Source organism: Argentina silus, assembly GCF_951799395.1.
Source record: "Argentina silus genome assembly, chromosome: 3".
NCBI lineage: Eukaryota > Metazoa > Chordata > Actinopteri > Argentiniformes > Argentinidae > Argentina > Argentina silus.
In genome coordinates, this window is record NC_139657.1 from 7,522,202 (window position 1) to 7,536,466 (window position 14,265).

Genomic DNA, 14,265 nt, shown 5'->3' on the forward strand with positions numbered 1-14,265 from the left:
GAACCCTTCAAAGTCCAGTTCGCCCACAATGGAGTAGAGGAGGTGCCTATTATGCAACTCTTTCCATTAGTCGTTGAAACTGATGCTGAAACATGATCACACTGATGTAAAGTCTCAGATGTGATGGAAAATTGGGTACAATAACTTTGTTGTATCATTTAATGGACAGTGCCAAACACAGTGTGATCTAATTAGGCATTTCTGAATATGACTTATAGCCTGTTCCAGGATGCAGTATAATATTAGTAAGAATTACCATCATTTATTTGTTTTATTTGGATCCCTTTAGCTGTCACCTTCAGTCAATGCCTCCTCCCAAATAGATCTAAAGACACCTATTCTATAAATCAGTATAAGCTTTGATTGTCTCTGCAGGTCCTCCTCCTGGACAAACCCACCGTCTGGGACTCATCAGGAGTCCTCAGGTCTCAGTAGGTTACTTACCACACAAGCGTACAGTAAAAAAAATAAAAAAAATAAAAAAATAAAGCCACTTCATAAAGTACCAAACTCCTCTGCCATGTTAAATTGAATTGGGAAACACCACCCTGCAAATCACTGCATTGGCCTTTCAAACTAAGATTTTTCTTGTCAAAAGTTGCGATCTGTGAGATTATTTTGTGGTGATTAAGGAAACGAGTCCCAGTGACCCAATTCCACAGTTATTTGGAGGAACTGAAGTGTTGTCCAAGAAATGTCTTCATAGGAAATGTGAAATTAGGTCACCGTTTTCCTTTGTTGGCTAGTTTGTAATCTTTCTATTCTATCTTTACTTTTTTCGTATTTTCACTCTCTTTCCCTCCCTCTGATTTCAGGGTGCCTGTCAGTTCATTTAATGGCTGGCCAGTAAATCGTTGATGTCATGGCTGTCGAGGGCCCTCTCTCTCTCTAGGCCTTCCTGCACATGTTGTTGCTGCTGCTGCACAGTGGGAAGAGATGTTGACAGGGCCTGCTCAGTGTCTGCTGAAGTCCTTCTGAAGTATCTTGTTTCAGCTGCTCAAGGATCACGGGCCCTCATTAAGAATATAAAGATGTCTCTGGAGACAATCCAAAACTCAACAGAGAATATTGATCCTCTAAAGTTTCATGATATCAGCTAAATAAATCAACAACAAATCAACAATTGTGAGGCAGACAGTAATGTTTATTTTACATTTATAAGTAGAGGTTCATAACTCATAGCATGTACATGATATAATTGATGGTAGATACAGTGTTTGATTTATATTGCTTAATCATCAGCCCATGCTATTTCAAAAATGTTTACCGCATAAATGTTGACTATGTTGCAAATGGAGAGGGCAGGTTTGCTGTGAGTAAAAATGTTTGTGCCTGACATACGTATAAGCGTATGTGAAGGCCTGGGTTAGAACCCACGTAGAAGACCCAAGTGTCTGACATTCGGCAAGAGGACATCCTCAACGTCTAAGGGTGACACTTCAGTTTATTTGTCTCAGGGATATGTCATCACTAGAGCGTGATTCCAAATCAGCTCCACTACAGGTACAGCAAGACTTTAATGTGTGAGTCAAGTCCATTTAGAGGCCACGAGGGAACACTGAAGCATGTTTGGTGAATAAAATGTATGTACTAGATTGATTTGTTTTCCTTTTAGATGTTAGTAGAAAGAAATACATAAATGTGCTTGAAAAGGTAGTGTCCAGCATCTAGGTACTGTACAGTGGTTTGGGCTGACATCTAGTGGCAGATATAAAACTTAATACAAGGGAGACCTGAGAAATGAAAGCACGCAAGGAAGACATGAAAAATGGTGACGATCACTATTCAAGGTGGCAACAATGAGAGGTGACAATGCATAGCTGCAAAACACACCAGTGCAGCATTTCTGGAACACAAAGCACTTGTAGTGATGTTTTGACAAAATAATATTAACTGATTCAGTTTGAGATTAGCCTGAATTAGGCAAGAAAATAATGGTGAAATCAAATATCAATGAATGGGAAGAAATAAGCATTAGGTAGCATTCCACTCTCAGTTAAATCTAGAGGGGGCAAAGAAATGGATAGAGTTTCCCAGTGAAAATACAGCCAGTAAAGAGTAGATATGGGCAGTTCCGTGTAAAATACCCATAAGGATAAAAATGTGAAATTCATCAGAGCATATGAAATTGGGTGTCAAATGAAAGCTAAGTCTATATTTTTGGGAAATTAAGTCAGAAAAACATTTCTATGCACCTTCCATCATAGAAATAGGGATAAGCAAAGGCTTTGACTTCTGATCAAACATATAGAAAAGCATCTAAGAAAACCTCTGTCAGAAGGTGTTTAGAAACATCATACCTCATTGATGTTCAAGTGGAGACCCTGGTCAACTAATATCAACGCTTATATTTATTTTTTAGGAAATGGTTTGGCTTCGGTAAGATCTCTGTCCACAAAATAATCTCTGTCCCCCCTTCACCCCACATGGTCTTCCCCTTCACCTGCACCTCATAGTAGAATCTCCTTAAGCCTTTCTGGCCTGCAAAGCGCTCCCGGCCTGTTCCAGGCGTGATTGAAAAGGGTTTCTGTGCATAGGGTACACAGGGGTGCAAATCCCATAGTGAGATGTCTCCCTCATCTGCTTCAGAGAACCAGGGTTACCTACCATAACTCAAGGTTTTGGACCATTGGTCCCACCCACCCCACAGCTCCCTTGAGCTCCCACCTTCAAGCCGCAGGTTCAAGCACCAGTTAGCAAGGAATAGCTGGGGGGCTAGTACTAACAGACTCTCAACTGCCTGGACTATGCCCATACCAGTTTCAAGCAATTCTGCACATTCAATTAACACTCTTAATGATTTTGCTGTATATTGTTGTAGTATATATTGTTGTAGTATATATTGTAAAGTATCTACTACATATTAACCATACAACATACTATTTAGAGCCTACTGTTTAGTAAAGTGTATGCAGTAAGTGACACATTTCAACATACTACATTCATACTGAGAAACCATCATCTGTAGCTCAACCTGTTCATGGTTCACTGGTAGTTTTACTTCAGCAAAAATGCTCCTCCCTCTCCTGTAATGCTGTGTGCTTTGTCTGCTCTTACTTGAACAGAGTTAACACTTACATGTCTGAACTCTCTTTCGAATGCTAGTTCAACCAGGGTCTGTATAGTGTGTATTTCATAGTCAAATAAAACAATGTTAAAGTGTCAATAAACACACAATGCAGAAAAATATTTAAAAAACAATTCATAGAAAACAAAAGGTAATGACAATTGAGACAGAGAGAACAGAGGCTTTCATAGTCAAATAAAACAATGCAATCCCTTTAATTTGGATGATTTCACATCAACACAAACTTAACTTTTTTTCTTTCTTTTTAAAAAATTTTTTATTCCACTTTCCTCTAATAATGTGTTAATTTACACAAAATCTGTCTTTTATCCATGACATGAAATCTCGTGTTATGAAACCCAGTATTATCTCATGTTATGAAACCCAGTATTTCTGTCTCATAGTTGGACCATGGACATACTGTGTTATTCCAAGAGCAATTTACAGCTCAATTTAACTTTATTCACTTTCACTGACTTGTGTTCAAGAATCATTAAAAACTCCCAAACTGCCAATAAGTTAAATTTGACTCTATAAATGTTACTGTTACTTTAACGGTCAACAGAGGAAATAAAGTGTGAAGTCATTTCAAGTCTCCATGGAAACATTTCATGGAAACGGAGGATAGAGTGCCACATTTCAGATTGCGTAACAGAGTCATATTGAAGTTCAGTCCATATATCCCAGGGCATTATATAAAAACCGGTACTCAGGTTTCATAAAGGTGAGCAGGGACGTGCACAACGGGGGCGGGGGGAGGCAAAAACCCTGTTCCTTTGTCCTGTCACTCCTATCCTACTGGATTATGTTTTTTACACATTACATCACCCCCCCTCGTAGTCATTTTTCTCATAGTTTTTTTCAGTGGCAGATACTAGAGTACGCGACAGCTTAGAACTTGTGCTGACTTCTAACATACCAGCGTCACTTGTTACAGTAAGTGCCACTTCGGCCTGTCTGGTTTACTCAAGTGAGGGTTTCAGGTTCTATGTTGAGCCACGTTCTCCACAGAACGAAACCAACAATACCGGTGAATGACACACAAAACCTACAGCCACATGAGAACAGCTCCACGTCAACCATGGTAGCCCAAAATAAACCATAGACAAGGTGTGTACGGAAGACGAGCCGCATGACCTCACCGTTGCCGTGACGACAGTAGCCTTTCTACCGTCACAGGGGAGGAATGCTCAGAAGACCTGTGAGACAGAGCCTCCTCCCACTTGGGGAATTCAGGTACAATCTGGCAACCCAGAAACCTTGGAACCTGGCAACACTGAATACTAATATGATAAACAAATGATGTTCCCAACTCAGGGACACTGAAGTAACCACACACCCATCCGCAAACACCAAGATTTTCATCTTTCTAAAAGCCAAATCTCTTTTCTTTTCATCTTCAGCCAGTGCAATAATGTCATAAAGGATTATCATAAAGGATTGGCTTGATATCAGGGTCTGTTGCCATTGCTAGCAGGTGTATAAGCAGGTAGAGCAGGTTCCTGGTGATTCTTTGAATGCCGTGCACTGCCCTCCCTCTCTCCTGGCCTATTGTTCCTTCTCTCTCATACGTTGGCTGCTTCGTTGAGAGATCTCACTGCCTGCCGTACACCTGTTACCACCGGACTGAGTTTAACAGTAAGGTAGGTGTCTGGAATTTTGGTTATGTAGCACTGTAGCAATATTTCCTCCCTGTGTGGATGTACTTAATTTAGATGTGACAGTGTAGTCTGCTAAAGAAAGTGCTCTTGGTAGACTTGTTTAAGCTTACAAATATGTATCAGTGTAATGATTCATGAATCAATGATGTTATCATAAACAAAAATAACAGGCATGATATATCAAATGCCCTACCTACATCATAAAAATAAACATATTGTTGACACTCGTTTGACTGGATCATGAACAACAGTAGTAATTCAGTATGCGTTGGTCTGCAAGGGCTCAAGTAATCTTTACACTTATTCTATGCTTATACGACCCCAGAAAATAAAACAACTTGATTTAGGTAACCACCCCATTTCTATTGTTAATGTCATATTATCAAAAAAACATTTGACACCTTAGCTTTTAACAATTCTAAATGGCCATGTAAGACCAGACACACAAATATTTAAAAGTTGTCCAAGCTGAACAGATTGTTCTTCTGCATAATGCTACAGTGTTGATATTGGTTTGGCTTTCTATCTCGTACTTTAAATGTCTGTTTGCAGAGGGTCTTAATTATGTTTTTATAAACAGATTTTATGTTGTTGTACCACATAACTGATTAAAAAGTTAGCAAACTGTCCCGGTCATATTTTTGTTTTGGTAAAACATGGAGAGTTTGCTTCCATTCAGAGAAATTAATTGTCCTCCAAACTCTGAGCCAGCCTTAGCAAAACTGAGGTCACAGCTGATGCTATCAACATTTCAAGACTGATCAAACTAGATTCGGTTTCTATTAAAAGATAACGATAGAGTCAAATCAACCGAACACCATTGCTCTTTTTATGTGATATTGAGCATTAGTCTCAGACCATGGATTAGAGTCCTTATCATTAGATTAATACATGTTATATATTCATTTGTTTTCTAATTGCAACTGATTTGTTTTGAGTTAGAACCACACTTCAAGTTTGCCAAGTTGTTAGGATATTGGAGCATAAACATCAGCAGATCACTAATTTGGGGAGAACATGTAGGCCTACTGTATGTTTCTAGTGCAGATAATGGGCAATCTATAATGAAATAAAATATGATGGATATTGTACTATGAATACAATTTAGTTTATTTGCTTGTTGGTTTATTTTGTTTATTGTTCAGAACAGGAACAAGAGAGGGGACATGGACCTGTATATAAGCATTACTGCCGGTCTTCTTCTACTACTCCAAGGTTTTCATGTGGCTTTGCTCCAGGACCCAACCAATTCTCCAGGACGTACAATTGATAAGAGTTGGCTTCGTCAACTGGTCAAAACAGAGATCCATGACACAACCCAACATAATGGAGAGGTGGACGAGGATGGCATGGAGTCAACGGACGATCAAGGTTTAGGTATCCTACAAGGCTTCATTTTTAGTGGAGAGGACGAAGTCCAGGACCAGGGCGCAAACATTACAGGTGTCGTGACGATTGGCACCACGATGCCACCTGGTATCATGCCAAATGATACAGCAGTGGATCCTGAATCTCCCTCTACCACTGTCGCCCAAACCCCTCCAGTGAGTGTCCCCCTGAACTCGAGCCAAGCCTCCAATGCTACTGCTGAGGATTATGAAGGGTCCCAGAATACAATCAAACCCCTGCAGGACACCACCACTCATCCAGTCACACAAAGTTCCAATGGATCTGCGTCCAATGGCACTGATTTAAATGACATGACCATGGTACCAGAGACCAACAGCACAGCAGAGGCTGGTCCAGCTTCAGACAACGACACATGGGTAACCAACGGTACAGCAGACGGTGTCAATGATACGACCACAGAAGTACCAGAGAGTGAGCCATCCACAGCTTCCCCAACCCCAGAGCTCCCTCCTGGGACTACAACAGCCGAAATCATCCCAGAAACTACAACAACCACAGCTCCCAGCACTTCTGTGATCGTTAACACACCAACCATAGACTCAGCCTCAGGGAGCAACTCTGAGAGAGGTACAGCAACAGCAGTTTCAAGTGTCACAAAATCTGGTGCATTCTTTGTGTCCAAGTACTGCTTTGTGCACCGGTAACCTACTTAATACCCAGTCACCGCACCTGTAGTGTCTTCTAGAGAGATAATGAGAGCTTAATCATTCATGTCAAATTTCAGATTTATTCTGATTATAGCATTGTTTTGTGGTAGTTTGTTAGCAATTGATGAATTACTTAGGAACCCCACCAGTCATACAAAAGACCAGTCATACAAAAGACAGGTTGTCTGATGTTCAAAAACTGGAGTAACCTACTTAGAAGGTAACATTCTCAAACTCTCAAGGCACCTTCGTATAACACAGTATAACACTATTGAGTTTTTTTTACACAGCACTTTCCAGTCTTTCCTGCAGTCTGTCTCTCCCTGACCCACATTTTGCCAGATATTTTTTTTATCCAAGCACAAACTCCCCTTCTTTTACTGGATGGCTTTGGGTTGAGTTTCAAACACTATCTGTGTGCCCACAGTGAGTGGAGGGCTCCATTACAAACACCTTCCCAGCAGGACAATGGACCCCTGTGTTAGCCTTACAACAGGAAGGAGGGGTCAGTAACGGAGGTCAATGCCTGAGCGGTACCTCCGTACAGGGGCGTGAGAGTCCTCTCCTGTTTCTATCATAAGATTGAAAGGGGTAGCACTTGAGTGGCCGATTGGTTGCGTTCTATATGTTCTATATCAGGGTAGAAATCTTGATGGCTATAATGGATTTATGAGTAGTTGACTTTGCGATTATAATTCAGTTGGACCCTTTGCAAACAATTAACATACATTACTCAATTTCAAAATGTAGAAACTACTGTACTACTACTACTACTTTAATAACCCTTTACAAACACTTATTTAGTAATTAGCACAGAACATAAGAGAATGTGCTTGTCAGTCAGTGATTTGTGTGTGTTGGTTTGTTTGACCTGCTTGGTTTGTTTGACCTGCTTGTTTGAGTTGGTCAACGACATGAGGAGATGATACAATCACGTTTGATTTGAATTCTGACGTGCCAGAATTTCCTGGTCGCGGCTCCTCTCTACGTGTGCAGTTTGAGAGGTGCTGCGAGGCGACACAGGAGCCTCAACCAATGAGAATCCAGAATGTTGTAAACAATGGCATTGTGCAAGTTGCGTTTGGGACCATACTGTAGAATACTTAATGCATTGAATAGCTACATAATGTAGTATATTCAAATTCTCAGTTTGGAACCATGAAATGTACGAAAAACGTGTGGAGCTCTGGCAGGACCATTTATAGGCCTATGCATTTGTAGGCCTATCTAGCAAAAATGATCATGATCATTAGAAAATGAGACTCTCTCGTCAGTTTGAATCCGTGAACAGAGTTGATCCGCCTGGTTTAAGACAAAAAAGGTGCAATGTGTCATCCACAAAAATAAACCATAACTGGATAATCTGGATAACACGCCTCAGTGCTGTTGTGAAAGCAGGGCTTAATATTCTTTGTCAAAAAAAATGTTATGCAAAGATGCTGTGTAGTTGGAGGATAAAAAAGAATGCCATATCTTCAGGCAAGGAAATGTCAGGGAGGTAGATATTTGAATTTCAAAGCATCTGATCACAGGATTAGCAAATTGCTGTTACTCGTGGTGCATTCGATTGTATGAAAACAACAAAACATAATTTGAATCGTAGGACCAAATAGTGTAGTGCAGTTGAAATGTTCACAGACCTTTCATGACGAATACACTTAAGGGAGGAAGAAGGCTTTTTTTTGTTAATGTGCAACAAATGGCAGAGAAGTTGAGAGTGCTTGACAGAAGATCACACATTCTGTCCTCAAATGCCTTTGAGTGCACTTCCCTCCTCTTTTCCAAACACTTGATCAGTAAGACTCTTGAACTGAAGAATAGAAGAATTGAATGCATACAAAATGGATGCTGCTTATTAGCAGAACTTCCATGTACCCTAGCCTACCCTATTCATGCATTTCAGCCTCAATGTTTTCTCTCACAGGGAAAAGCCAATTCACTCACGGTTTACATATTGAGGCCAATGCTCACTGGAAACTTCACAAATGCAATGAGATGATGCAATTTACGTTGGTAAATGTTCTTGGAGTACTGCATTTAACCCCAGTTAGTTATTTCGCAGCACTATTGGTTCAACAGATTTAAATTATTTAACAAAATTGCTATGAAAAGTTTTATTTGGCCCATGTTAATTGCACTAATTATGGCAGTGTTGAGTAGATAGATTGAAAAACATGCAGCTGTCCTATTGAGTTGAGACTGCTGAATGAATGTACTATACAGATGTATAGAGTACATTTTACCCTAAATTACATCAAACAAATAATTGCATTCATTATACATTGATAACATTTTCAATAATATGATTTCATCTTTTTGGATGTTTTGTAATGACATCAAAATATCAATTATTTCCCCAGGCTTGGCCTCTGAGGTGAGCAGGAGGAAGAGAAGTGAGGCATGGGGTGCCATACTGGGAACAGCAGTGGCAATAGCCTTCGTGGGGCTGGTGGTCTACGTCATCCTGAGAAGGAGAGGTCAACGGGACTTCACACACAGGAAGCTTGTGGAGGAGTTCCCCTCGGACCCAGGTAGGCATAATGGGGGGTTCTTTTCCACTGCTCTTATTGGACTCCCTGTCCCATCCTCCTTTAGTCTTGCAATGACTTTGAAAGGACTAAAAGGGCAAAAGCACCTGTTATCATGTGAGTTCATCGGGAAATGAAATGCAAGATACAGTAGGGGTAGCTTTAAGCAATTGTGTTTTGGTGAAGGCATTTAAACATGGATTTTATATGTAGCATAAACAGGGATTCTAAATGATCACCATTCCATACATTATCATTAGTTTTACAACTTGGTTTGTCTCACTTGTAGTTCTCCGGCTGGACAACAGTGAGCCTTTGGACTTGAAGTTTGATGGTTCGGCCTACTACAACCCTGGACTCCAAATGGATAACATCCAGATGACCAACTTCCCACAGGGGCGTTAAAACCAAAATGATTCCAAGATCAACACAGACTCCCTTTTGAAACATATTGACAGATATAAAAAGCTGTTCACATTGGCATTTTAAAACAGAAGTGGGTGTATTAGGACTTTCATACCTACAACTACTAAGACTATTTTGAGCTGACATACGTGTTAGCATTCAAGAATTTTGATGGATCAATTAATACTTATGTCAGATAATGTAATATATTATTATAATTATATTGATTATGTTGGATTTTTATTGAGATTAGTTTATCATAGATGCAGTGATAGCCAAAAATGAAGGAGACTTGATTGTCCACTTTTTCCGAAGTAGTTTGCCAAATGGAACTAAATGAAGTTTCCCCGATATGAAGATCTGCACTCAATGAAGGCTATTTTTACTTTGAATGTCCATGGGTAAAATAATTGTAAGTTAGTCACGTTATCTCAATTTCAACATGAATATATACTGTCACTACTTTCTAAAATCAACCTCTAATTAATCTTTACTAAAGGTGCCTGCATAAGAATAGTGAAGGCACTCTAATATCTTCAAGGGCTGATCAGTGAGGATTCTGACTAATCAAGAGAGCTTTTTTCTCACTTGTAGAGTGACAGATACTTGATAGAGACTTGCTGGCCACTTATTTAGCAATTTTCAAAAACAGATATATGATTACAGGTTATTTAAAGATTCAAAGGATGTTCCACCAGTTTTCAAAAACAACAATGATCACACAAATTGCAGGGACCAAAAATACCCAATCATCCTTCTTCATGATTGTATTTTGCACAACCAAAGACACTAGCAAAGATACCATATAATTTATAGAAATCTAAACCTGTCGTTTTCTCTTCTGTTTTGGTCCAAACAAAGTCCTTCCTAAAATCTAGTGTTGTGGTCGAGCATGGGCCTTTACTCTATCTATTTTACGTTTTGTTAGTTTACAAGGATATGCACATAGGGGTCTATTCTCCTTTCCTTGCAGATCTGTGCTTTAGGCGTCAAAAAGTGCTTGCAAACCTCCTGAGCTTATTCTAATATCAACCCAGTATGCGCCATTGTTCCAACTACGGAGAAACTCACATTGGGGTGTGTCTCATGAATATCATAGATAGGTACATTCTCATCTGATATTTTATGTGCAGAATCTCCATGTTCCCTGCGCGCTGAGGGAAGAGGCTGCATTAACTCTACCAACACTATTAGCAGGGTTCAAAATTGCATCTTTTGCTATCAGTATTTTATGGATGACGGTTGATTCAACAGTAAGCTTATCAGGTAATGTAACATTGCTCATGTCATGGCTATTTGTTGAAGTGACCCTGAAAATAATTTAAGAAAAAAAACAACCATTGGAAGCCAGTTTTGAACATGTTTGATGACTGTTTTTCCAAAGATACTTTTTTGATTTTTTTACATTTTTTTTTTTTTTACATTTTTGCAAACACTTTAGTGCTCCATGACAATTCTGACAGACAGTTGATGTCTTACATTGGCAATGTTTCCACCACTGATTTCCCAACGCAATATAAGCACCATGGACAGCGGCCATGCATGATTGATTGATAGCACTATGGACGAAACATTATTTTGCAAGCACATACATCTTTCTGTGCCTGTGGTTTAGATCATTTCATTGAAATCGATGCGATTCTATAGTTTATTGAAATGATAGAGAGGAAACACACGTTGCACTTTGAAGATCCCCTCAAGCACAATTCATCCCCACACGTAGCAACATTTACAACCTTATTCTCCACAATTCAATTCCACTCCAAAGTAGGTAGGCTATGGCAAAGAACAGGCTATTTAGTTGTTATTTAAATCCTCATGGTAATGATGAGATTCCAGTTTTTATATTTTATTATCCAGAAGGATTGCCTTCAAAATGAAGGTTTATAGTCAAGACATAGGAATTACTCAGACAAATATATCTTGAAACTCATAGATGGTTTCTCTTGGTGACCAGAGGGGTGTGATTTTGATGCAGAGGGTGTGATTTTCCAAGTGTGTAAGATCTGGAACGTCTATTTGGCAAGATACGCTCGCACCTTTTCAAAATGGGAATACCAAATCTTGGAAAGTGCAGGGCCAGAAGTGCGTAAAGGGCGTGGAGTGCAAGGAAATCAGAATCTATTCCATATTTGCCGTTATTAGAAAACATAGCATATTTACGTTTTCAAATTCGCTGTCGCCAAAGACGGCAGAAAAGCACAAAATGGCATGCTTCTCCTTCAGGCCCTCGGGGCTGCAGGTCTTTAGCTGTCATATTTAGATTTCAGAGTGGTCCCTGGTCGGCTCTTGTGGTCAGGAAACAAATCCTAGCAATATCAAAGTCCATACTAAATTCCATTCTGAAAACGTAATGACCTTAACTACTTACCTTTGTGCAAAATAATTGGGGAATACAATATGCCAAAAACTCCACCTTGCTTGCCTAAGGGCTAAGATGTGCTATTCAATAAATATCGAACCTTTTCAGTCATCTCAAATTCACTAGGGAGTGTCACATATTTGTGGAGTGGAATTCTAAGTGAACATTTATCAAACATTCTTTTTTGATGGGAGGACAAACAGGTTTGGAGAGATTCATGTCAACATTCCTTTCAGTCATAAAGAGCCTAATATAGCTAAAGATGTAAAGCTGATTGTACAATGCGGCAAATTCACATCACAGACTGGATACCTGTTATAGATTTGTACATTTTCCCAATTCCAAGTTAATTGTTTGCTGGAAATAAACTTTGTAAAAATGTTGGGAAATGTCCACACTTTCATCCATTTGTTTAACACATTATTTTCCCTCCAAGCAGAATACTTATGGCATTTAACTTCATGTAATCAGAATAATTTAAGGAACAAGCAGAATAAAGGACAGCTGAAATGTGGATTAAAATGAGTGATTTGCATCCACATGGATCCGCCTTGTTGATCTCAATGAAACACATTTTTCTAAATGCAATTTGGGTCAGTGTTGATAGATCTTGAATTCCCCAGTCTTCCCTAATGAGAGAGGAACAGTGGCGAAACGTGGCATATGGTGAGCGATTTGCAGCTGCTATCGCAGAGGGTGTCAGGAACCCACTTTCCTCACCCCACCCCCCATGCTCCCACCAATCTGCTTCGAATTCAGATGAAGACAAAACTGTCTCCATCCTGACCGTGTAATGCACCTCCTTCTCAAAGGGGGTCACTATAGCACAGGTAATACTCTGACTGGGATTGCCTAAGCGAGTGTATGGGCAACCTGCTGCTTGTAGTTGAGTAGGTGTTAGACATGCCTGGGTTGTTGCTACTTCCTGGCCAGACAGGTCCAGGACAGAAGGAACCCTAACCCAAAAACACATCAGTATTGATGAGGTCAGCTAAATTCCAGCTTGTAAAGAAGCCAACCAGCCATCAAGGAGTGCCTGCCTTCGCCCTGTTGGAGGTATATTTCACATAAAGCAGGCTCTAAGTGCAAGAAACGGGGGGGAAATTAACTTAGCACTTTCCTGAGGAAAAAAATGTCAGGTTTCCTCTCTGCAAAATGCTGAATGCTAAACTAGCAACCTGCATGTTGTGTTGTTTATTCACTGTGTTTATCCACGGCCTAAATGTTTTCTACAGTCTGTTATTCTGCATTTTCATAGCTCAACAATCTGTCAGTCATTTTGTTTTTTAATAGTAGTTATTAATTAAAAATGAAGTTATTCATTACAAATGTGTGACCTCGCCAGCCCTTTTTCATATGTGGATGCCTCTGAGCATGGCTCCCTCTGCGTGCCACCGTGCACACTGTACCTTTAAAGACGGGTGTGGTTTTGCATCAACATCCAATGACTAATGCCAGCAAGCTGCAAGAGAAACTTGGCCGCTTGGCCGCTTGTGGGGCCTGTCAGTTTTAACACAACTGACACCTCTATCATGAACGTTCTATGTAAACCTACAGTGCAGTTATCTGCAACTGATTGACTTAGGTTTTGGAGGGCACTCCACCGTACTTACAACAACATTGATTCCCGATGCATTGTCTGTTGTTGTGGTTGTTGTAGCATATTTTCTTATCTTATGTGTCAAGTGTGTCTTTATGTCCTTCCTCTCGTATTTTGTCCAATAAAAAAGAATATATATGAGCACTGCTAAGTGAGTCGACTTTGTCCACCTGAGGGACGTGAGAAACACTCTCCCGAACTGAGAAAGTAGTGTAACGACCTCAGCGTGTGTGTTACAACTGCTGCTAAGTGAATCCGCTCTGTTAAGCACTGTGGTTAGTGCACTCAGTTTGAGAGCGTTGAGACCCGGGTTCAATCCCTGCAAGAGTTGCACACTATACCCCCCTGTGCACTAGCCTCCCTCTCTCCATCAGTAAGAGATGTTCTTCTCCTGGTTGCTCCCATTCCACACTCCCCATTTCTCTTTACAGCTCTAAGGGCCTCTGATCTGCAAGGAGGCAGAATCCCATTCTCACATCCATGCCCTCTCCTCAGCATCACAGCTGGGTGCGCTTAGCCTATTGACAATGTCCTGACATTTTCCCTGGAAACGACACCTGAGCACTTGCGGAACAGAGCGGTTTT

The 14,265-nt window shown here is 40.2% G+C and overlaps 1 protein-coding gene across 1 annotated transcript; it reads left to right on the plus strand.

Annotated features, from left to right (window-relative positions):
* The first annotated feature begins 4,649 nt into the window (after window positions 1-4,649).
* On the plus strand, window positions 4,650-13,796 carry LOC310801806 (uncharacterized protein). Its single transcript, XM_083665958.1, has 4 exons — window positions 4,650-4,710; window positions 5,874-6,705; window positions 9,146-9,316; window positions 9,603-13,796. Exons 2-4 carry the CDS (start codon window positions 5,895-5,897, stop codon window positions 9,716-9,718), a joined length of 1,098 nt encoding a protein of 365 aa, XP_083522084.1. The 5' UTR covers window positions 4,650-4,710; window positions 5,874-5,894; the 3' UTR covers window positions 9,719-13,796.
* The last annotated feature ends 469 nt before the right edge of the window (window positions 13,797-14,265 follow it).

Excerpts from the sequence above, each read along its gene's own strand:
- LOC310801806 (XM_083665958.1), top strand. The coding sequence starts at position 5,895 with ATGGACCTGTATATAAGCATTACTGCCGGTCTTCTTCTACTACTCCAA. Across the intron at positions 6,706-9,145 it reads AGGGAGCAACTCTGAGAGAG|GCTTGGCCTCTGAGGTGAGC; the intron begins GTACAGCAACAG and ends TTATTTCCCCAG. Across the intron at positions 9,317-9,602 it reads GGAGTTCCCCTCGGACCCAG|TTCTCCGGCTGGACAACAGT; the intron begins GTAGGCATAATG and ends TCTCACTTGTAG.